The sequence below is a fragment of the Eretmochelys imbricata genome, chromosome 20 (genome assembly GCF_965152235.1).
Source record: "Eretmochelys imbricata isolate rEreImb1 chromosome 20, rEreImb1.hap1, whole genome shotgun sequence".
In the NCBI taxonomy this organism is placed as follows: Eukaryota; Metazoa; Chordata; order Testudines; family Cheloniidae; genus Eretmochelys; species Eretmochelys imbricata.
The window spans coordinates 21487207-21511105 of record NC_135591.1 but is presented as its reverse complement, the minus strand read 5'-3'; the positions used below and the strand labels follow the sequence as shown (position 1 = coordinate 21511105).

General features: G+C 48.2%; 2 protein-coding genes across 4 annotated transcripts in view; one reads left to right on the top strand and one right to left on the bottom strand.

The window, feature by feature from the left end:
* SLC27A1 (solute carrier family 27 member 1) overlaps positions 1–14721 on the bottom strand; it is a 33498-nt gene extending 18777 nt beyond the window's left edge. The window contains exons 1-2 of one of the 3 annotated variants that reach the window (XM_077838447.1): positions 14400–14721; positions 6619–6786 (exon numbers count right to left, since the gene is read on the bottom strand). In XM_077838447.1, the coding sequence (XP_077694573.1) occupies positions 6619–6785 (167 nt within the window). In that variant the 5' untranslated portion in view covers position 6786; positions 14400–14721. Of the gene's footprint in view, positions 1–6618; positions 6787–14399 lie in introns of those variants that run through there. The other 2 variants (XM_077838448.1, XM_077838446.1) reach the window with 2 other exon arrangements.
* Positions 14722–19154: 4433 nt separating this feature from the next.
* Positions 19155–22674, top strand: NXNL1 (nucleoredoxin like 1). Its single transcript, XM_077838611.1, has 2 exons — positions 19155–19799; positions 21309–22674. The coding sequence occupies exons 1-2, from the start codon at positions 19474–19476 to the stop codon at positions 21607–21609; spliced, it is 627 nt and encodes a 208-aa protein (XP_077694737.1). The 5' UTR covers positions 19155–19473; the 3' UTR covers positions 21610–22674.
* The last annotated feature ends 1225 nt before the right edge of the window (positions 22675–23899 follow it).

Here is a 23899-nt window from a genome sequence, read left to right as displayed (position 1 = left end):
GCAGGTTTCCTTTGAGGATGAGGACTGAGAGTTCAGTGCATTAAAATGCCCCAACAATTACTATGTGGGTGAAATGAGACAAATCACTACACTCTGGAATGAACTCACAGAAAAATTATAAAAGACAAACACCATATCATCTATAGGTGAACACTTTTCACAAAGCTATCACTCTATATCTGACCTCTCAGTCCTCATCTAGTGATGGCAAAAATCTAGTGAGCCATGAAATATCCTTACAAAATTAGGAGGATGCATAACAACACAAAATGAAAATCTCTATTGGTTACTTAGCTGATGGGAACAGATTATATATTTATACACCAGTTTTATTTGACCTCAAGCCTCAAGACTTCTTGGGTCTGACTTGTCTATTTCTCTTTGTTATTCTGGATGCCAATAAAGTGGGAGATTTTTATCAGGATAAACACTGAGGCTACCTCTACACTACAGACTTACAGCTGCGCCGCTATAAGGTCTCCCACGTAGCCACTTTTTGACGGCAGGAGAGAGCTCTCCTGCCAGTATAATTAAACCAACCCCAACGAGCAGCCTTCTGCCTGCATAGCACTGTTCACACCAGCACTTTTGTCAGTGAAACTTATGTCAGTCAGGGGTGTGTTTTTTCACATCCTTGACCGACAAAAGTTTTGCTGACAAAAGTGCTAGTGTAGGCAAGCATGAGTTCATAGCGGAACTCTATAGTTTCTCTCAGAGATGCCTCCGGATCCTAAGGCCAGTCTTCCAAAAAGAAAGAAAAACACACATTCCACGGAGGAGCCTGACTCATAGGCTATTGGCCTGAGCCAGCTAAAGCACTGTTCTCTAATTGAAAGTCTGGACCACTGCTGTCCCATACAGAACGATTGCTGGCTATATTTCTGTTATGTTGGAGAGACAGAGAGCACCACAGCCAGCCTCTTTAGACACTTAGATACACACAGACCCCCCCCAGACAATCCACAGCAAAGTTAATTTGAATACCTTAACCAAATTAAAAAAAGACATGTTGACAGAAGACATGGATGAGACGACATTACAGATCCTTATTTTAAGGATTTCATTTAGGGGGACTAGAAAACAGGAAGCTTGCTTGCTTTCTCAACAAGGAAATAATTGCAAATACATTTTGTTTTAGAACAACTCTTGCTTCCCATAACATGCTTTGCAATGTCCTAGTGTTATGGTATCTGCTCAGTAATTTGCAGATCCTGTGGGAACACACAAAAGTATTTCCATAATTTCATAAAGAAAGTTTAAAAACAAAACCACAGCTTGGCCATGTAGCATTAACTCATAGTCTGAGCTTTAACAGAACAGAGGCAGACTTCCCATGTAGAAAAGCCATACAATTGTGATTGGGGATGTTGTTTCTTGTCAGAGAAAAGCCTCCAGTGTATTGCTCTTCGTATGCAATCTTCTTACCATTCAGACCCCTAAACTGTTCCAGGAATGGTGGTGAAAGATGGTCTCTTGATGCTGCCAAATTAAGACTGTGAGGGAGGGAGAGGATAAAACAATAGTCTACAAATAACTGGAGGAAGCAAACACTAAAGGGGGGAGGGAAGAGATTGTTTAATGATTTATGAGGGAGCTTAACTAGAAGTTAATGGATAAAATGAACAGAGGAAAAATTTAGGCAGAGTAACTGAAAATCCACGGACTGTGAAATCTACTAGACCTTGGAATAGTCTCTCAAGGAAAGGAGTGGTCTCTTCTGATTTCTCTAGTTTCTATTACATCGGTTACGGGGCAGGAATTCATTTCCTAAAATGAACAGGAGTACTTGTGGCACCTTAGAGACGAACAAATTTATTAGAGCATAAGCTTTCGTGCCCACGAAAGCTTATGCTCTAATAAATTTGTTCGTCTCTAAGGTGCCACAAGTACTCCTGTTCTTTTTGCAGATACAGACTAACATGGCTGCTACTCTGAAACATTTCCTAAAATGTAACTCTGGATTCTTCACACCTATATTGTTTTGTTTCTGTTGAAGACACTCATGGTTTGTCTCAATTTCTATACTTATTGTAATTTCTCAATAGGCAGAGAATTAAATATGCTAACATACTACCATAGCATCAACACCCAAATGAGAATACCCACCTGGACCCTGCTTTCCTAAGGGGGAGGAAGGTGGTGGCTGTATTTTCTCTACCATCAAATAGGAAATAGTTGTGCAACAGGAGTTTGCAAGAAGCCCCAAAAAGTTGAAAGGTAATTTATTACCAGCACTGTAAAAGCCTTACATCCCCATGACTGTCAACAGCAGGAACCCTGGTCAGCAAAGCCGTAGGATGGAGGAAGGGGTTGTTTTAGAAACAAGCTGCAGGCATTTTGTGAGACTGAGCTGGCCTTTCATGGTGACCCTATACTGAGCTGTGCCAGAGACAGAACAGAAGAGCCTTTTCACTTGTTAGCTACCCTTTTCACATTTTGAAGGGGCTTTATTCTCTCTATTTATTTTCTGCCATTATTCCTCACTTGCCATGCAATCAGGAGGAAACAGTCCTTCAAAAGTCCAGTGACAGCCACAGTAAAGCTAGGCAGTCTCTGGTGATCACAAAAGCCCTAAATCCTTTAGCACAAAGGAGTTCCCTCACAGAAGCCCAAGAGGCACAGAACTAAGTGAGACACTCATTAGAGTGTCTCTGGCTGCCCCAGGCGGTAGGGGAGAGACTAGAGACTGATGTATGAATCACAAATTATTATTTTTTACAATCTATTAACTTAATATTGACTGACTGTCCCTTTAACTTTAGCAAGAACAAGATATTTTGCTTCTGTAACACTTTCCACGCACTTTAACAAATGTTTTACAAACCTCTTGTTACATTTCACAATCAGAACATTTCCTTAGTGCAAGTCCTCATTTTGAGCCATTCAACTTATCTGTGTTTCTAGATAAACTAAGGTTTCAGAGTAGCAGCCGTGTTAGTCTGTATTCGCAAAAAGAAAAGGAGTACTTGTGGCACCTTAGAGACTAACAAATTTATTTGAGCATAAGCTTCCGTGAGCTACAGCCCACTTCATCGGATGCATTCACAATGGAAAATACAGTGGGGAGATTTATATACATAGAGAACATGAAACAATGGGTGCTACCATACACACTGTAGCCAGAAAGAAAAGGAGTACTTGTGGCACCTTAGAGACTAACAAATTTATTTGAGCAAAAGTTTATGCTCAAATAAATTTGCTAGTCTCTAAGGTGCCACAAGTACTCCTTTTCTTTTTGCGAATACAGACTAACAGGGCTGCTACTCTGAAAACTGTAACCAGAGTGATCACTTAAGGTGAGCTATTACCAGCAGGACAGCGGGGGACGGGGGGAACCTTTTGTAGTGATAATCAAGGTAAGCCATTTCCAGCAGTTGACAAGAACTCTGAGGAAGAGTATGTGTGTGTGTGTGTGGGGGGGGGGGAATAAACATGGGGAAATAGTTTTACTTTGTGTAATGACCCATCCACTCCCAGTCTCTATTCAAGCCTAAGTTAATTGTATCCAGTTTGCAAATTAATTCCAATTCAGCAGGCTCTCGTTGGACTCTGTTTTTGAAGGTTTTTTGTTGAAATATTGCCACTTTTAGGTCTGTAATCGAGCGACCAGAGAGATTGAAGTGTTCTCCAACTGGTTTTTGAATGTTCTAATTCTTGACATCTGATTTGTGTCCATTTATTCTTTTACGTAGAGACTGTCCAGTTTGACCAATGTACATAGCAGAGGGGCATTGCTGGCACATGATGGCATATATCACATTGGTAGATGTGCAGGTGAATGAGCCTCTGATGGTGTGGCTGATGTGATTAGGCCCTATGATGGTGTCCCCTGAACAGATACGTGGACACAGTTGGCAAAGGGCTTTGTTACAAGGATAGGTTCCTGGGTTAGTGGTTCTGTTGTGTGGTTGCTGTTGAGTATTTGTTTCAGGTTGGGGGGCTGCCTGTAAGCAAGGACTGGCCTGTCTCCCAAGATCTGTGAGAGTGACGGGTCGTCCTTCAGGATAGGTTGTAGATCCTTGATGATGCGTTGGAGAAGTTTTAGTTGGGGGCTGAAGGTGATGGCTAGTGGCGTTCTGTTATTTTCTTTGTTGGGCCTGTCCTGTAGTAGGTGACTTTTGGGTACGCTTCTGGCTCTGTCAGTCTGTTTCTTCACTTCAGCAGGTGGGTATTGTAGTTGTAAGAATGCTTGATAGAGATCTTGTAGGTGTTTGTCTCTGTCTAAGGGGTTGGAGCAAGTGCGGTTGTATCGTAGAGCTTGGCTGTAGACAATGGATCGTGTGGTGTGGTCTGGATGAATGCTGGAGGCATGTAGGTAGGAATAGCAGTCAGTAGGTTTCTGGTATAGGGTGGTGTTTATGTGACCATCGCTTATTAGCACCGTAGCGTCCAGGAAGTGGATCTCTTGTGTGGACTGGTCCAGACTGAGGTTGATGGTGGGATGGAAATTGTTGAAATCATGGTGGAATTCCTCAAGGGCTTCTTTTCCATGGGTCCAGATGATGAAGATGTCATCAATGTAGTGCAAGTAGAGTAGGGGCATTAGGGGACAAAAGCTGAGGAAGCGCTGTTCTAAGTCAGCCATAAAAATGTTGGCATACTGTGGGGCCATGCGGGTACCCATAGCAGTGCCGCTGATTTAAAGGTATACATTGTCCCCAGATGTGAAATAGTTATGGGTGAGGACAAAGTCACAAATTTCAGCCACCAGGTTAGCCGTGACATTATCGGGGATACAGTTCCTGACGGCTTGTAGTCCATCTTTGTGTGGAATGTTGGTGTAGAGGGCTTCTACATCCATAGTGGCCAGGATGATGTTTTCAGGAAGATCACCGATGTATTGTAGTTTCCTCAGGAGGTCAGTGGTATCTCGAAGATAGCTGGGAGTGCTGGTAGCGTAGGGCCAGAGGAGGGAGTCTACATAGCCAGACAATCCTGCTGTCAGGGTGCCAATGCCTGAGATAATGGGGCATCCAGGATTTCCAGGTTTACGGATCTTGGGTAGCAGACAGAATACCCCAGGTCGGGGTTCCAGGGGTGTGTCTGTGTGGATTTGTTCTTGTGCTTTTTCAGGGAGTTTCTTGAGCAAATGCTGTAGTTTCTTTTGGTAACCCTCAGTGGTATCAGAGGGTAATGGCTTGTAGAAAGTGGTGTTGGAGAGCTGGCTAGCAGCCTCTTGTTCATATTCCGACCTATTCATGATCATGACAGCACCTCCTTTCTCAGCCTTTTTGATTATGATGTCAGAATTGTTTCTGAGGTTGTGGATGGCATTGTGTTCTGCACGGCTGAGGTTATGGGGCAAGTGATCTCTATCAAGCATTCTTACAACTACAATACCCACCTGCTGAAGTGAAGAAACAGACTGACAGAGCCAGAAGCGTACCCAAAAGTCACCTACTACAGGACAGGCCCAACAAAGAAAATAACAGAACGCCACTAGCCATCACCTTCAGCCCCCAACTAAAACCTCTCCAACACATCATCAAGGATCTACAACCTATCCTGAAGGACGACCCGTCACTCTCACAGATCTTGGGAGACAGGCCAGTCCTTGCTTACAGGCAGCCCCCCAACCTGAAACAAATACTCAACAGCAACCACACAACAGAACCACTAACCCAGGAACCTATCCTTGTAACAAAGCCCTTTGCCAACTGTGTCCACGTATCTGTTCAGGGGACACCATCATAGGGCCTAATCACATCAGCCACACCATCAGAGGTTCATTCACCTGCACATCTACCAATGTGATATATGCCATCATGTGCCAGCAATGCCCCTCTGCCATGTACATTGGTCAAACTGGACAGTCTCTACGTAAAAGAATAAATGGACACAAATCAGATGTCAAGAATTAGAACATTCAAAAACCAGTTGGAGAACACTTCAATCTCTCTGGTCGCTCGATTACAGACCTAAAAGTGGCAATATTTCAACAAAAAACCTTCAAAAACAGAGTCCAACGAGAGCCTGCTGAATTGGAATTAATTTGCAAACTGGATACAATTAACTTAGGCTTGAATAGAGACTGGGAGTGGATGGGTCATTACACAAAGTAAAACTATTTCCCCATGTTTATTCCCCCCCCACACACACACACACATACTCTTCCTCAGAGTTCTTGTCAACTGCTGGAAATGGCTTACCTTGATTATCACTACAAAAGGTTCCCCCCGTCCCCCGCTGTCCTGCTGGTAATAGCTCACCTTAAGTGATCACTCTGGTTACAGTGTGTATGGTAACACCTATTGTTTCATGTTCTCTATGTATATAAATCTCCCCACTGTATTTTCTTCCACTGAATGCAAATTAAACCTTGAAATATTCAAACTTAATGACACAAAACCAATTTATTATAAGTTCTTACTCTAAGCACCTTTCCTAACATTTCAGGAATTATAAGGTGGAAAGGTTTCAGCTAGGGTCCAGGAACATTATAGCCTCCGTAGGTATGTTTCCAACACTCTAGGTCATAATTCTCCTGCTATGTTGCTAATGCAAGTTGTTAGAGTTGAAATAGATACAGATTTATTGTTAGTAGTGAAAGGTTATTTTATGGAAACACAAAACCAACACATTACAGAATAAGATTAAGGCCCACAAAGCAATACTTACAAGAGATCCCTCAGAGCTGTCTTAAAGATGATACGGAGAAACCTCCATCCTCCGCTGCCAATGTAAACACCCAATGTGGCTGCCAGACTCCATGACCAGGGCACACCAAAAAAACGCATAAGCCCAAGCGAGCCCAGGGAAGCAGTGCAAACCCCAATCATGTGCATTCTAGAAAGAGAGAGAAGTTTAAATATGATCACTGCCAGACTCGACCCAGACCCCCTAACTGACCACAAACAAAAGTGCAGGGATACATCCCAGAAAGCAGATGCACAGAGCACTGTCCCCTCTAAGCTGTGCACGTGTGCGCACACACTCAGATCCTAAACCCTGCGCACACAGCGAAGCACCAAGCACACAAAAAATGAAATACTACATTGGAGCCAGGCCAAAATATCATTTACGGACGACTTGACAGTGTTCAAAAGTATTTCGTTCCAGCTACTACTAGATTCTACTAGCTGGCAAGGGGGGGAAAGGAAAGGTGGTTAAATTTCCTTTTTTCTAAGTATTTAAAAATTACATTTATAAAATAACATGGTGTAAAACTATTATTATCACAAATTGCAAATAAAAACTTTTTAAATGCATAAGCATTTTACTCGCTTGGGCACATCTGCCTCATGGTGCACAAATTTGAACTCTGCTTCAAAAATTTGCACAGAAGAAATTTTTTCCGCACACAGCCCCGGTTACCTGCTGCGGTGCGGGCGGACCTCCTCGCACCCCCCGCCCAGCTCCCCTCCGCTCCGCCTCCCTGGGCCTGAGCATGAAGCCACCACTTGCTTCTCAGCCCCACCCCCGGCTTCCCACACGAACAGCTGATTTGCAGGAAGCCAGGAGTAGGGGGGCGGAGAAGCAGAGTGGGGCGGTGCGTTCAGGGGAGGAGGCAGAAGCGGAGCGGAGGTGAGCTGGGGCCGGGTGCGGGGCTGCCGGTAGGCGCTCTGCACCCACCAAATTCTCCCCGTGGGGGCTCCAACCTCAGAGCACCCACGGAGTTAGTGCCTAAGGGGCCACTTTTGATGTGATCAGTGGAGGGAGCGGCCGCTCCCCCTGCTCCTCCCTAGCTATGCTACCCCACTCCTAGGAGCCAGAGGGACCTGCCGGATGCTTCCTGGGAGCCGCCCCAGGTAAGCACCACAGGGACTCCCCACCTCGCCCCCTGGCAGGTCCCTCTGGCTCTTAGGGGCAGGGTGGGGTGGGCATCCACTACGGTGGCCCACGAGACCCTCCTGCCCAGTTCTGGGGGCAGTCGGGGGATGGGGTGGATGGGGCAGGGGTCCCAGGTGGGGGGCATCAAGGAACATGGGAGGTTGGATGGGGCAGGAGTCCCGGGGGGCGGGGGTAGGCCACGACCCCTTTGTGCGGTGAGGAGGGAACCAAACGTTAAGATTTTGGCAGCTCATCACTGGTCACAGGCCAAAATTATTACAACCCAGAACAGCTTTGAAATAGCAGTTTTCCAAACTAAATGAGGACATTTTGATACAGAATCTGGATTTAATTATATTTATTTCAATTACCAAAAAGACAAAAAATCATCACCAAACAAAATATTTTCTATGTGTCTAAAACTTGGTAAAAGTGGATGGCTTAAATGTATACCCCAAATTAAAAAACACAGTAAAAGAACTAAAAGAGAGCCAGCGTGGCTTATCAACCATGTAAAAGAAGCAGTGAGAGAGAAAAAGGCTTCTTTTTAAAAGTGGAAGTCAAATCCTAGTGAGGTAAATAGAAAGGCCAAATTAAATGTAAAAATGTAATAAGAAAAGCCAAAAAGGAGTTTGAAGAACAGCTAGCCAAAAACTCAAAAGGTAATAACAAAATGTTTTTTAAGTACATCAGAAGCAGGAAGCCTGCTAAACAACCAGTGTGACCCCTGGACGATCGAGATACAAAAGGAGCACTTAAAGACGATAAAGTCATCGCAGAGAAACTAAACGAATTCTTTGCTTCAGTCTTCACAGCTGAGGATGTTAGGGAGAATCCCAAACCTGAGCCATCTTTTATAGGTGACAAATCTGAGGAATTGTCACAGACTGAAGTGTCTCTAGAGGAGGTTTTGGAATTAATTGAGAAACTTAACAGTAACAAGTCACTGGGATCAGATGGCATTCACCCAAGAGTTCTGAAAGAACTCAGTTGTGAAATTCTGAAACTATTAACTATGGTTTGTAACCTGTCCTTTAAATCAGCTACTGTACCCAATGACTGGAAGATAGCAAATGTAACGCCAATATTTAAGAAGGGCTCTAGAGGTGATCCTGGCAATTACAGACCAGTAAGTCTAACGTCAGTACTGGGCAAATTAGTTGAAACAATAGTAAAGAATAAAATTATCAGACACGTAGAAGAACATAAACTGTTGTGCAAAAGTCAACATGGTTTCTGTAAAGGGAGGTCATGTCTTACTAATCTATTAGAGTTCTTTGAGAGGGTCAACAAACATGTTGGACCCAAGGGGGATCCCAGTGGACATAGTGTATTTAGATTTCCAGAAAGCCAAGGTCCCTCACCAAAGGCTGTTCTATAAATTAAGTTGTCATGGGATAAGAGGGAAGATCCTTTCATGGACTGAGAACTGGTTAAAAGAGAGGGGAAAAAAGGTTTAGGAATAAACAGTAAATTTTCAGAATGGAGAGAGGTAACTAGTGGTTCCCCAAGGGTCAGTCCTAAGATCAATCCTATTCATTTTATTCATAAATGATCTGGAGAAAGGGGTAAACAGTGAGGTAGCAAAGTTTGCAGATGATACTAAACTGCTCAAGACAGTTAAGACTAGGGGTCTCAAACATGAGGCCCACTGGGCTATTTCCTGCAGCCCGCCAAGCAGCCTGCACCCCCGGGCCTACTTCCAGGCCAGGGGTGGGCAAACTACAGCCTGCAGGCCGAATCCGGCCTGCGTGATTGCCCCCCGTGGCCCCGCCAGCCCCGCGCTGCTCCCTGAAGCGGCCGGCACAACGTCCCTGCAGCGGGGTGGGTGGGGAGGGGCTCCTTGCATTGCCATGGCTTCCAGACACCGCCCCCCGCATCTCCCATTGGCCGGGAACAGGGAACCATGGCCAATGGGAACTTCGGGGGAGGTATCTGGAGGAGCAGCAAGGCAGAGCACTGAGCCTTGTGCCCTCGCAGGGACATGGTTCCGGCTGCTTCCAGGAGCAGACCAGCGCAGGGGCCGGGGTCCAGGGCAGGCAGGCAGGGAGCCTGCCCTGGTCCCAGTGCGTGCCGCTGCCACCCCGGAGCCCGCACCCCAAACTCCTCCTGCACCCCACACCCCAACTCCCTGCCCCCCAACCCCCGCCGCACTCCACACCCCTCCTGCACCCCAACCCCATGCTCTGAGCCCCCCGCCACACCCTTCACCCTGACCCCCTGCTGCACCCCAAACCCCTGTCCTGAGCCCCCTGCCACACCCCACACCTCTCCTGCACCCCCTGGGGGCGGGGAGGGGGAAGAGTTAGGGTGGGGACTTAAGGGAAGGGGGTGGAATGGGGGCAGGGAAGGGGTGGGAAGAGGCGGGCCCTCATGGAAGGCTTGGGGGTCAGTGATGTGGCCCTCGGGCCAATGCACTAGTCCTCATGTGGCCCTCATGCTCATTTGAGTTTGAGACCCCTGGTTAAGACCAAAGCAGACTGTGAAGAACTTCAAAAAGATCTCACAAAACTAAGTGACTGGGCAACAAAATGGCAAATGAAATTTAATGTGGATAAATGTAAAGTAATGCACATTGGAAAAAATAACCCCAACTATACATACAATATGATGGGGGCTAATTTAGCTACAACTAATCAGGAGAAAGATCTTGGAGTCATTGTGGATAGTCCTCTGAAGACGTCCACGCAGTGTGCAGCAGTGGTCAAAAAAGGAAATGGGATGTTAGGAATCATTTAAAAAGGGTTAGAGAATAAGACGGAGAATATCTTATTGCCGTTATATAAATCCATGGAACACCCACATCTTGAATACTGCGTACAGATGTGGTCCCCTCATCTCAAAAAAGATAGACTGACATTAGAAAAGGTTCAGAAAAGGGCAACTAAAATGATTAGGGGGTTGGAACGGGTCCCATATGAGGAGAGATTAAAGAGGCCAGGACTTTTCAGCTTGGAAAAGAGGAGACTGGGGGGGGGGTATGATAGAGGTCTATAAAATCATGAGTGATGTGGAGAAAGCGAATAAGGAAAAGTTATTTACTTGTTCCCATAATATAAGAACTAGGGGCCACCAAATGAAATTAATGGGTAGCAGGTTTAAAACAAATAAAAGGATATTCTTCTTCACTCAGCACACAGTCAACCTGCGGAACTCCTTGCCTGAGGAGGTTGTGAAGACTAGGACTATAACAGGGTTTAAAAGAGAACTGGATAAATTCATGGAGATTAAGTCCATTAATGGTTATTAGCCAGGATGGGTAAGGAATGGTGTCCCTAGCCCCTGTTTGTCACAGGGTGGAGATGGATGGCAGGAGAGAGATCACTTGATCATTACCTGTTAGGTTCACTCCCTCTGGGGCACCTGGCATTGGCCACTGTCGGTAGACAGGATACTGAGCTGGATGGACCTTTGGTCTGACCCAGTATGGCCATTATTATGTTCTTATGCTATTAGTCAATGAATTTGGGATGGGATTGGTGTGCCTATCATCTTGTGATGAAGGAGTCTCAGAAACATGTATATCTTAGAGTTTTATATTGCCACCCACTACCACAGTAACTGAGCACCTTTCATGTGAAGTCAATAGCAACAGCAAAATCCCTATTATACTTCATGGAATCTCTCGCACTTCTCCCTTCTCAAGGTAAAAACTCTGCTTGAGGTAGGATTTGTTGAGATTTTTTTTTAGGTTTTATGAATTTCCACTATATATTGATGGCAAGGGTTTACGTAAGAATGACCATACTGGGTCAGACCAATGGCCCATCTAGCCCAGTATCCTATCTTCCGACAGTAGCCAATGCCAGGTGCTTCAGTGTGGATGAACAGAACAGGCAATCATCAAGTGATCCAGCTATTGGATAGAAAGCAGTGTCAGAGTTGCAAGTGTCCTCCTTATAGTGAAAAAGCACTAGGAACTTTTGTAGTACCATGAATAGGGGGGAAAAATCCCATTGTAGCACCCATCCCATCCCCCAGTGCAGATGAGGAGCAGGGATGTGCATTATTTCCACCACGGGGTGGGCGGGGGGTAGGCGGGTGCAGGGAAAGTTTCCAGCATCTACAAGAGGCAGAGTAAGAGGGACATGTGAGAAAAATCCTCTCCAGTGCCAATGGGAAACATCATCCAGACATTCATGTGGCTGCTTACACTATTCCAGGATGCTTCTTGCCCATCATAGGTATTGGTCTAATCCCTAGTATGGTCCACTCCTCACAGGTACCCTAGTCACTGCCCTAGACCGTTCAGGCATCTTATCACCCTCTCCGAGACACCACATGGGATCTCTCAGACTTCACACCCAGAAACTATGCCTCCCAACCCTCCCCACATCCACCACTGCGTCAGCCCCTTCAGGTTATATCCCCCCTCCCAAAGGGGTATGTCAGCACCCCTCAGATCTCACATACCTCTAGACATCATGCCAGCCTTACTCCTTCACAATCTCAAACCTCATCCATGCACCCTGCCACTATGTTAGGGCCCTCCCACACCTTCCCTCCTAAGATCATGTCAGTTGGATTACTGAGCCTACCCCCATACTCCATTCCCTAGGGACCATGCCAAACCCCAACCCTCAAACTCAAACCCCTCCAGACCCACAGAGCCACCCACCCAGGGACACCATGTTCAGACCCACAGAGCCAGCCCTAAAGAAACTGCCACTTCTCCCTGATCTCAACCCCCACCCACTACTGTATCAACTACAGTGCCCAGGCCCCTGACATTTACCCACTAGGGTTCCTAGGTCAGCCCCGCCATCTCTACCCCCAAACCTCTACCCACCGCCCCCGGGGCAGCCCCGCCACCTCTATCCCCGGCCCTGTGCCAGCCCCCCCCGCCCCCCGACATCCACCCGCCACCCCCGGGACAGCCCCGCCACCTCTATCCCCGGCCCTGTGCCAGCCCCCCCGCCCCCCGACATCCACCCGCCACCCCCGGGACAGCCCCGCCACCTCTATCCCCGGCCCTGTGCCAGACCCCACCGACATCCACCCGCCACACCCGGGACAGCCCCACCACCTCTATCCCAAGCCCTGTGCCAGCCCCCCCCCGCCACCCACCCACCACCCCCAGGGCAGCCCCGCCACCTCTATCCCCGGCCCTGTGCCAGCCCCCCCCCCCCGACATCCACCCGCCACCCCCAGGGCAGCTCCACCACCTCTATCCCCGGCCCTGTGCCAGCCCCCCCCCCGACATCCGCCCGCCGCCCCCGGGGCAGCCCCGCCACCTCTATCCCCGGCCCTGTGCCAGTCCCCACCCCCGACATCCACCCGCCGCCCCCGGGGCAGCCCCCCACCTCTATCCCCGGCCCTGTGCCAGCCCCCACCCCCGACATCCACCCGCCGCCCCCGGGGCAGCCCCGCCACCTCTATCCCCGGCCCTGTGCCAGTCCCCCCCCCCCCCGACATCCACCCGCCGCCCCCGGGACAGCCCCACCACCTCTATCCCAAGCCCTGTGCCAGCCCCCCCCCGCCACCCACCCACCACCCCCAGGGCAGCCCCGCCACCTCTATCCCCGGCCCTGTGCCAGCCCCCCCCCCCGACATCCACCCGCCACCCCCAGGGCAGCTCCACCACCTCTATCCCCGGCCCTGTGCCAGCCCCCCCCCCGACATCCGCCCGCCGCCCCCGGGGCAGCCCCGCCACCTCTATCCCCGGCCCTGTGCCAGTCCCCACCCCCGACATCCACCCGCCGCCCCCGGGGCAGCCCCCCACCTCTATCCCCGGCCCTGTGCCAGCCCCCACCCCCGACATCCACCCGCCGCCCCCGGGGCAGCCCCGCCACCTCTATCCCCGGCCCTGTGCCAGTCCCCCCCCCCCCCGACATCCACCCGCCGCCCCTGGGGCAGCCCCGCCACCTCTATCCCCGGCCCTGTGCCAGTCCCCCCCCCCCGACATCCACCCGCCGCCCCTGGGGCAGCCCCGCCACCTCTATCCCCGGCCCTGTGCCAGCCCCCACCCCCGACATCCACCCGCCGCCCCCGGGGCAGCCCCGCCACCTCTATCCCCAGCCCTGTGCCAGCCCCCCCGCCGCCCCCGGGGCAGCCCTGCCACCTCTATCCCCGGCCCTATGCCAGCCCCCACCCCCGACATCCACCCGCCGCCCCTGGGGCAGCCCCGCCACCTTTATCCCCGGCCCTGTGCCAGCCCCTCCCCCCCCCCCCCCAACATCCACCCGCCACCCCCGGGGCAGCCCCACCACCTCTATCCCCGACCCTGTGCCAGACCCCCCCGACATCCACCCGCCGCCCCCGGGGCAGCCCCGCCACCTCTATCCCCGGCCCTGTGCCAGCCCCCACCCCCGACATCCACCCGCCGCCCCCGGGGCAGCCCCGCCACCTCTATCCCCGGCCCTGTGCCAGCCCCCCCGACATCCACCCGCCGCCCCCAGGGCAGCCCCGCCACCTCTATCCCCGGCCCTATGCCAGCCCCCACCCCCGACATCCACCCGCCGCCCCCGGGGTAGCCCCGCCACCTCTATCCGCGGCCCGGTGCCAGCCCCCCCCGACATCCACCCGCCGCCCCCGGGGCAGCCCCGCCACCTCTATCCCCGGCCCTGTGCCAGCCCCTCCCCTCCCCGACATCCACCCGCCACCCCCAACCCGGGGGACACCGCGCTCACCCGAACCTTTGCCGAGCTCCGACTCCCCCTCCCCGCTACCTGGCCACACTCCGACGGCTTCTGCCCGCGCGCCAGCCGCAGCCCCGCCCCGGAAACAGCCCGAGCTCCGCCCGCGAAGGGCGGCCCCGAGAGGCGCACAGCCAGGCCATAGAGAGGGCGGCTAGAGTGGCCGGTGAGGGCGCACAGAGAGCCGCGGGGAAAAGCTGCGGGCAGAGCGAGCTCGGGACGGGAGGAGCACAGGAGCCGGGGGAAGGGGACAGAGGAGCTGGAGGGGGGAACATAGTGAGCCTGGGGTGGGGGTTAGTGAAGCTGCAAGGAGGGGATAGAGAGGTTGGAGGGAGGAGCACGGGGAGGGGTAGGAAGGAACATAGACAAGCTGGCGGGGGAGGGTTGGAGGGAGGAGCATAGAGAGCTGGCGTGGTGGGGGATAGAAGGGCTGGAGGGAGGCGCATGGAGAGCTAGGGGCGAGGATAGAGGTTGGAGGGAGGAGCATGGGGAGGGGTAGGAGGGAACATAGAGAGCTGGCGGGGGAGGGATAGAGGTTTGGAGGGAGGAGCGTAGAGAACTGGCGTGGTGGGGGATAGAAGGGCTAGAGGGAGGAGCATAGAGAGCTGGCGTGGTGGGGGATAGAAGGGCTGGAGGGAGGTGCATGGAGAGCTGGGGCGAGGATAGAGGGAGGAGCATGGGGAGGGGATAGAAGGGCTGGAGGGAGGAGCATGGGGAGGGGTAGGAGGGAACATAGAGAGCTGGCGGGGGAGGGATAGAGGTTTGGAGGGAGGAGCATAGAGAACTGGCGTGGTGGGGGATAGAAGGGCTTGAGGGAGGTGCGTGGAGAGCTAGGGGCGAGGATAGAGGTTGGAGAGAGGAGCATGGGGAGGGGATAGAAGGGCTGGAGGGAGGAACATAGAGAACTGGCATGGTGGGGGATAGAGAGGTTGCAGGGAGGAGCTTGGGGAGGGGCTAGAGTAGTGATCTCCAAAATCACTTTTTGAATTTAAGGGCAACCCTGGATCTATTCCACCCCTTCCCTGAAGCCCCTCCACACTTGCTCCATCCCTCTCTCTCCATCACTTGCTCTCCCCTACCCTCACTCACTTTCACCAGGCTGGCAGAGGAGGGGGTGCAGGCTCTGAGCTGGAACCAAGGGGTTTGCAGTGTGGGAGGGGGCTCTGGGCTGAGCCTGGGGCAGGGGTTTGGAGAGCAGGAGGGGGCTCTGGGCTGGGGCAGAGTGTTGGGGTGCAGGAGTGGGTGGTGGTGCTTGCTCTGGGAGGGAGGTGAGCGCTTGGGGTGCAGGAGGGAGTTTGGGGTGCTGGCACCTGGAGGGGGCTCAGGGCTGGTTTGGGTGCTGGGTCTGGGAGGTTGCCATTAAGTCTAACTTCCTGCCTACCCCGTCCACACGCCGCTCCCGGAAGGGGCCAATACACCCCTTGGGGGGAGGGAGGAACGGCACGTGGCTCCCCACACTACCCCTCTCTGCAAGCGCTGCCTCCGCAGGTCCCACTGACCACAGCTCCCTGTTCCCGGCCAGTGGGAGCTGCGGGGGCGGTGCTTGCAGGCAGGAGCAGTGTGTGGATGGAGACCCCTGTCACCCTGGCTGCGGGGCTGCGCTGGCCGCTTCAGGGAGCGGTGTGGGGCCGGGGCAGGTAGGGAGCCTCTCTTAGCAGCAGCCCCGCTGCGCTGCGGGAGATCACGATCGACTGGGAGATCCTCTAGCATCGACCCATCAGTGGCCACTGGGATAGAGGGACTGGAAGGAGGAGCATAAAGGGGCTGGAGGGAGAAAGGGCTGAAAGGAGGAGCACAGAGAACCTGGTGGGCGGGGCTGGAGGGAGGACCATACAGGGGCGAGCTGGGATAGCGTTTTTGGTTTTCCTGGGTCAGGCCTTTCTGCTGGAAATGGCACTTGCTCCAGACACACTGCAGCAACCCTTCCCCCTGGCCTAACTGTACAGGCCTGTGTACAGGCATCTGGCAGGGCCCAAAGCTAATGCAGAGCAGAGGTGCATCATGCGCTTCTGGTGGGCACCCCAAGCTTGTGATGCACATAGCAAACAATGGGACCGTTTCCAAAGGTGACTGAAATAATCCAGAACAGAGTTACAGCTAGGAAAACAAAAAAGCTTAAAACATTTTGTGGGCTGTGTATTTGTGGTGAGTTTAGGTGTTCCCCTTATCAGATTCCCCCAGAGCTACACTGATTCCCTTTCATTCCCAAACACAAAATATATGAATATGCAGAGCTCATAGGACCAGATTCTGATATCAAAATGGAATAAATGAAGAGTAATTCCATCTAAATTAGTGACTTTACTTCTGAGTTACACAGATATAATTGCATTCAGAATCTGGTCTGTGGGGGATTTCCTTTTTTTGTTTAAAAATGGGAGTAACGATGCTGCCTCTGGTGGGACACAACTGAGAGTATCAATTCAGGACAAATTACTTAGAGCAGGGCAGTTACAGCCCAAGGCTGGGTTTCCTTTACCATTAAGGCACACCAAACCAGCCAAACAGAGAGGACTTCGGTCTCACCCCACTGGCTAACCATAAGTACAAGCAGTTCCCTTAGACACTCCAGTTTCCCAGTATCACCACCAGTACCACTTGTTATGGGGATAAATGGTTACGAAAACCAATACCCCAGTAAAAGAAAAAAAAGCGTTCTCCGGATCCCAAAGGACCAAGCCCCAGACCCAGGTCAATATACAAGTCAGATCTTACTGACAATCATGCTGTTGCCAGTCCTTTAGAATCTAAAATCTAAAGGTTTATGCATAAAAGAAATATAGATGAGAGCTAAAATTGATTGTGCTTTCTTTGTTCCAACCAAAAAACTGTTGTAGCCAGCATTGCAAGGTATTTACATGCCAGATATGCTAAACATTTGTATGCCCCTTCATGCTTTGGCCACCATTCCAGAGGGCATGCTTCCATGCTGATGACGCTTGTTAAAAAATAATGCGTTAATTAAATTTGTGACTGAACTCCTTGGGGGAGAATTGTATGTCTCCTGTTCTGTGTTTTATCCACATTCTGCCATATATTCCATGTTATAGCTGTCTCTGATGATGACCCAGTATGTTGTTCATTTTAAGAACATTTTCACTGCAGATCTGACAACATGCAAAGAAGATACCAATGTGAGATTTCTAGAGATAGCTACAGCATTCGACCCAACATTTAAGAATCTGAAATGCCTTCCAAAATGTGAGAGGGACCAGGTGTAGAGCATGCTTTTTAAAAGAACAACACTCTGATGCAGGAACTAAAGAACCCAAACCACCAAAAAAGAAAATCAACATTCTGCTGCTGGCATCTGACTCGGATGGTGAAAATGAACATCCAGCTTTGGATTGTTATTGAGCAGAACCCATCATCAGCATGGACACATGTCCTCTGGAATGGTGGTTGAAGCATGAAGGGACATATGAATCTTTAGCGCATCTGGCATGTAAATATCTTGCAATGCCGGCTACAACAATGCCCTGTGAACGCTTGTTCTCACTTTCAGGTGACGTAAACAAGAAGCGGGCAGCATTGTCTCCTGAACATGTAAACACACTTGTTTGTCTGAGCGATTGGCTGAACAAGAAGTAGGACTGAGTGGACTTGTAGGCTCTAAAGTTTATCATTGTTTTATTTTGAATGCAGTTATTTTTTGTGCATAATTTACATTTGTAAATTCAACTTTCATGATAAAGAGATTGCACTACAGTACTTGTATTAAGTGAACTGACAAATACTATTTCTTATTTTTACAGTGCAAATATTTATAATAAAAAAATAAAGTGAGCACTGTATACTTTGTATTCTGTGTTGAAACTGAAATATATTTGAAAATGTGGAAAACATGCAACAATATTTAAATAAATGGTATTCTATTGTTTAACAGTGCGATTAATCACAATTGGTTTCTTTAATCGCTTGACAGCCCTAACTGTATGTATTAAACAGTATTTGAAAATCAGTTATTTTTACCTGCCAAATCTTGAGTCTAGGGTTCTTTGTTTTCCTGCCAGAACAACTGATATCATAATCACCTAAAACAAATATTTCTCTGCAGTTCCACCTTTACTTTAGGTGTTTGTGATCTCAGTAGCAAGAGCAACAACTCTGAAGTCAAGATTTTGCAAGTGGATATAAAACAGATTCTCTAATATTTTATTTTAGGAGGTATTAAACTCCATATATCTTTGGCATAAGCTTATCATATAGCACTGAACACAGCTGGAGCTTACCTATTATATACAATATTGTATAAACTTATTAGGCTAGCATGTTATTGATTTGAGATCTTAAAACAGTTTTTCATGTTAATACTAATTCCTCTTTAAAGATCATGAGCATAGTGGACCCAAACTCTTTTTTCTCTTTTTAAATAGAGAATTTTTCTGTCCTCTTGAAGAGAGGTTATATGCAAGTACAGTTGACGGAAATCAGATTCGCAAAAGCAATGCACAGGGTTGTCATTGAATATCTTCATTTAAGAATATCCTCAGTGGCATACCAGAGATTGTAAAGATGCTCCCCTTCTCTCCTGCTTCCTTTAGCAACAACCATCCCCCCATCCTGCTTTCCTACCAGGGAATTGTTACAGCTTGTACCAATGACAGATCCTGGTGCATTTCTGTGATCGTTTAACAGCTGCTCTGAATGGCCCCACAGGAGCAGGTCAACAGTTTAAGAAGATTAAAGAAGTCTTTGCAGAGTTTGATGTGTCAGATACTATTAATAGGCTGGGAGATGAAGCACAACAGGAAGACTATTGGATTTACTGTAAACCCAGGCAGAGCCTAAGCAGCAGCAGGACTGGTGCATTTTCTGACAGCATTGTGAAGGGAACAGTATGTAGAAGGAATGATCTTACTGACAAACTCCTGGAGGCAAACAAATTTCATGAGGGGACGTTACAGGGTGGAGGTTCCCTGAAGAGGCTGTGCAATCTTTCCTCACACTGAATTCCCAGACATAGGGATGGAATCCTGCCTTCATTGCAAAAGAGTCTCAAATTGATCAGTTGTAATTACTTATTAACTAACCTTTTATCAGCCTGATCTCCTAGGCTTAGCTAGCCATGGTTTCCCTTTTCATTGGGAAGATCCTGATTACAAACAACAAGGACTGTGATGAAGTGGACACTGAGAGTGAACTTAGCCAGAGACTGGATAACAAAGTGATGCTGCTGTATTTTGGATCTAGTGAATGCACTCGATGCCAGGAGTTTTCACCTGTCCTCAGAGATTTCTTTGTGAGACTCACGGATGAATTTTATGTGGAAAGGGCTTCCCAGCTGGTCCTGGTATACGTGTCTCAGGATGAGACAGAGGAGAAGCAAGAAAAGTTCCTGAAGACTATGCCCAAAAGGTGGCTGTTCTTACCCTTCCAGGATGAGTTCAAAAGGTAAGATCTTAATAAACCAACAAGACAGATAATTTAATCTAATCAGACACAGATAACAGTTCACAACAGACACACAGATGATAGCATAGTACTTTGCACTTATCTAGCACTCTTTATCTGTAGAAGGAGTTGGGTCCCCATTATTATAGATGGAGAAACTGAAGCTCAGCAAGGGGAAGTGAGTTGTCTAAGGCCACACAGTGAGTCAAAGGGGCATAGCTCACGAAAGCTCATGCTCAAATAAATTGGTTAGTCTCTAAGGTGCCACAAGTACTCCTTTTCTTTTTGCGAATACAGACTAACACGGCTGTTACTCTGAAATTTGTGAAAGGAGTGAGTTTTAAGGGTGGTTTGAACAAAGAGTGGGGAGAGATTCCAGTCGTACGAGAGGGAAAAGAATACAAAGTGGGTGTAATGAGAAGGGAGGCTTTGGAGAAATATAGACAGCAGGAATAAATAAAGCTGGATCAGCATCAGTGCAGTTTGTCTACAACAAACTCTTCTCTGTGAGAACCAGTATTGTCCAAAGGACTTAGCATCAGAGTACCTTGATTCTATTCTTATCTCTGCCACTGACTCGCTGTGTGGTCTTCGCCAAGTTTTTCAACCCTCCTGCCTATTTGTTGCTTTGCAAAATGGAGATAATACTGTACTTTATCATTTTGCAAAGCTCATTGTTACCTGGGTGAAGTGAGCTAGATAAGTACAAAGTGGTTTGTTATAGTTGTTTTTAAGCAGCTTTTTGATATATTCCTAAGGAGTCAGAGCCATAAAGGCTCATCTAGTGCTGTGATTTCCAGATCCTCAAAGCTTTGTTACAATTGGTGTTTTCTGGCAATCTGGATACTGAGTGTTTTGTGTTCTTTTACAGTGCCTGTTTATTTCTTGCTCTTAAAAGGATCCAACACAGTGATTGTCCCACCGGGCTGCTTGTGAGACACTAGAAAACATGTAAAGCAAAATATTGTACCCACATTAGTGGCAGAATAAGCAGCAATGTAAATAGTAGTTGATTTCGAATGCTCCCTGCCCACTTGACAATAAACCTGAGCATGTTACAGCTTAAACGCTTCCTATGAATTTTAACTATTTAGTTCTTACTTCCCTCTGTGTGGCGGGTCATTGAAATTAGCCCCATTTGCTGGCACAGAGAGGGGAAGTGACCTGCTCAAGTCTGTACACAGAGTCATTATGAGAAGTAGGACAAGAAAGCAGGATTTCTAGCTCACGTCCAGTTCATAGACCCACTCCCATGTTGCCCATAAGGGTCAGGAGTGTTTTCCTTCCCAGAGAAGATACTGTACACATCATGCAATTAATCACCTAAAAAGGAGGTTTGGAAACTCACCCCACAATGCGGTAGCAGGAGGGGCAGCAGCAGCATGGGTATCCCCAGCAGCATGGATATCCCCAGCACTCTTCCCAGCAGAAGGGATATAATGTCTTCAGTGGCTTGCCATGGAGCTCTGGGCTTTGTGATTTAAGGTTTCTTCCCTTGTTGATTTCCAGGGAGCTGGAGTTGAGGTTTGCTGTGTCCAACACACCTGTAGTGGTGGTGCTGAAGCCAAGCGGGGAGGTGATTGCTGGGAATGCTGTGGAGGAGATCAGGTGCTTGGGCACTGCCTGTTTCAAGAACTGGCAAGAGGCCGCTGAGCTAGTTGACAGGAGCTTTCTTTTGGCAGAGGACTTTGATGACTTGGCCAAGAGGAGCATCACCGATCCCATCCGCCGCCTCAAGTACAAGCTGGACAAGAAGACAAGGAAAAAGAAGGAGAAAGAGGAAGTGCTCTGTCCTGATATGGAATTATGAAGTTACAGCAGTACATACATTTGCTAGGCTTTTGGTTATCCTAAAACAGGAGCCTAGAGACTCGCTGTCAAAACTCTCCAGACTCAAGGGGGTAGCTTTACTGGAGCACAAGTTAGTATAGACATTTGTATCTTCACAAAGTCTCAGGATCTCAGTGGCAACTGGAGGATTCTGAACAGGGAACAACATGTGGCTGGGGAGATGAGATAGCCATGCCAGGATTAAAGATGCAGCCTGAGGAGAGGTTTCAGAGTGGTAGCAAAAAGAACGAGGAGTACTTGTGGCACCTTAGAGACTAACAAATTTATTTGAGCATAAGCTTTTGTGAGCTAAAGCCCACTTCATCAGATGCATGCAGGAGAGAATAGGCATTTCCTTTTCCTCACTGACATCTACTCATATAATAATAGGTCTGTTTATATTATAACGGGGACATTATTGGACAGAAATGCCCCAGGGAACATTTCCTCCTGTTCTCACACTCTCTTTTTTCCCTTTATTGCCTAGAGAGTTTCTGTTAGCAGCAAGCACATTAATGACAGCCTGGCTGTATCAGCTCTCACATTTTGATTTCTTGACCTAAAGAATCTAAACCTACCTTAGTGAAAGTCTCACATTGAGATCTCAGCCATTCATTTACCTAGAAATTAGCCAGAAAATGAACTACTACAGAAGAGCAGACTGGCTTTCAGAAATACTGCTCTGCACAATAAAGCAATTGGTAATTCACCAAAAAAAGTGAGGAAGACATTTTAATTTTTAAAAACAATAGTGTATATATGGATTGCTATTAATGTGTTATGCACAGACCACTAAAAGCACTATGAACCAAATACTCCTGTGAAACAGGTGAACTGACCAACACATTTTACTTGTTATGGACCCAGGTGATACTGGTGTGAGTGACAGTTTCTGATTCACCTTGCATATCACTGGTAACATTATGCAGTTTAAAGTTCTAGAACATGTTAATTTCAGTGCTGCTGAATGGATTTTTTCCCCACCATCATTGTTTGATTTTTATGTTCAGTGATGCTGATGCACCCCTACAGGGCTATGTGAAATAATAAATAAACCATAGTTTTAGTCTCTAATCTGTGTTGCCATCTACTGGTAGTAAGTAGCAATTGCTGAATACCTGTCTGTCACAAATGAGGGCATGACTGACAATTTACAATCATTTTAGCATCTTTTAGGCAACTCCTTTTACTCTTTTGTGCTAACTAGAACCTCATTCAAAATTGAGGCATTTCATTACTATGGGTCTAATAAGGGATTAGAAACTACTTTTCTTTTTTTGCCACAGGAGCAACTAGGACTGAATCCTGATTTAGTTAGCCCATGATTTAACAAGGCACAGTCTCAAGGAAGCCTGCAATGAGAGATCTTTGACTGCCCCTTTCCAAATTACTACCTGTGGCCTCACTCATTAACTACCCAGGTTGAATTAAAATAGTTTTGTATGCAGGCAATTGCTTTAGACAGCTAGGCTAATAAATAACCTAGTCCCTATTATCTCAGTTCTAATACATAGGATAACTCAAGACTTCAGCAGCTGAGTCAGCAGAGAGAATGGACACAACTCCAATCCTGCTATCTGGTTGCACCCATAACTCCAACTGCTCGGCACCTCTGGAAATCAAGCCACTTAGATAGCTGTGTAAATAAAAACTTAGGTGCCTAAATTTAGGCATCAGTGTTTGAAAATTTTGGCCTAAGTGACCTGACCACAATAAACTCATGGAAGAGCAGGGAATAGAACCCAGTAATCTTGCATTTCAGTCCCCTGATTTTATATTCTTAAATTGCCCAGCAGGCCAGTTTAAATAGCCTGAATGAATAAATGAAAGAATTGAAAGAAGGTGTGTTTCTAGTGAAGACAGAGAGAGGCATAAGGCAGGACCAGCCTGTTCAACTTGTTTTCTCTTTTAATCCTCCCTCTATTTACCTAGCAAGGCTGGCAGGTAGAAGGGAAAAGGGGGAGGAAAAATGTAAACTGAAGGGGTGCCACCCTCAGCTCTAACACTATGCAAGTCCTGCCTGGTCTGTAAAAGGAGTGTATCTGTAGACTTGCTATATTTCTGATACTCTAGGATACAAAGAGGAAAATAATGAAACAGAATATCATGTGGGTTTTGATATTCTGTTGCATCTTATTATTTCTCAACTGTCTGGTCATCAGCAGGGCCAGAGTATCTCACAAAATGTATCTGAAAAGGAAACCATTTCAAAGTGTGATTAAAGGTTACTTGAGAGAACAATATGTTCAGCATCCAGTTCACTGTCTTTG

Excerpts from the sequence above, each read along its gene's own strand:
- NXNL1 (XM_077838611.1), top strand. The coding sequence starts at position 19,474 with ATGGTTTCCCTTTTCATTGGGAAGATCCTGATTACAAACAACAAGGAC. Across the intron at positions 19,800-21,308 it reads TTCCAGGATGAGTTCAAAAG|GGAGCTGGAGTTGAGGTTTG; the intron begins GTAAGATCTTAA and ends GTTGATTTCCAG.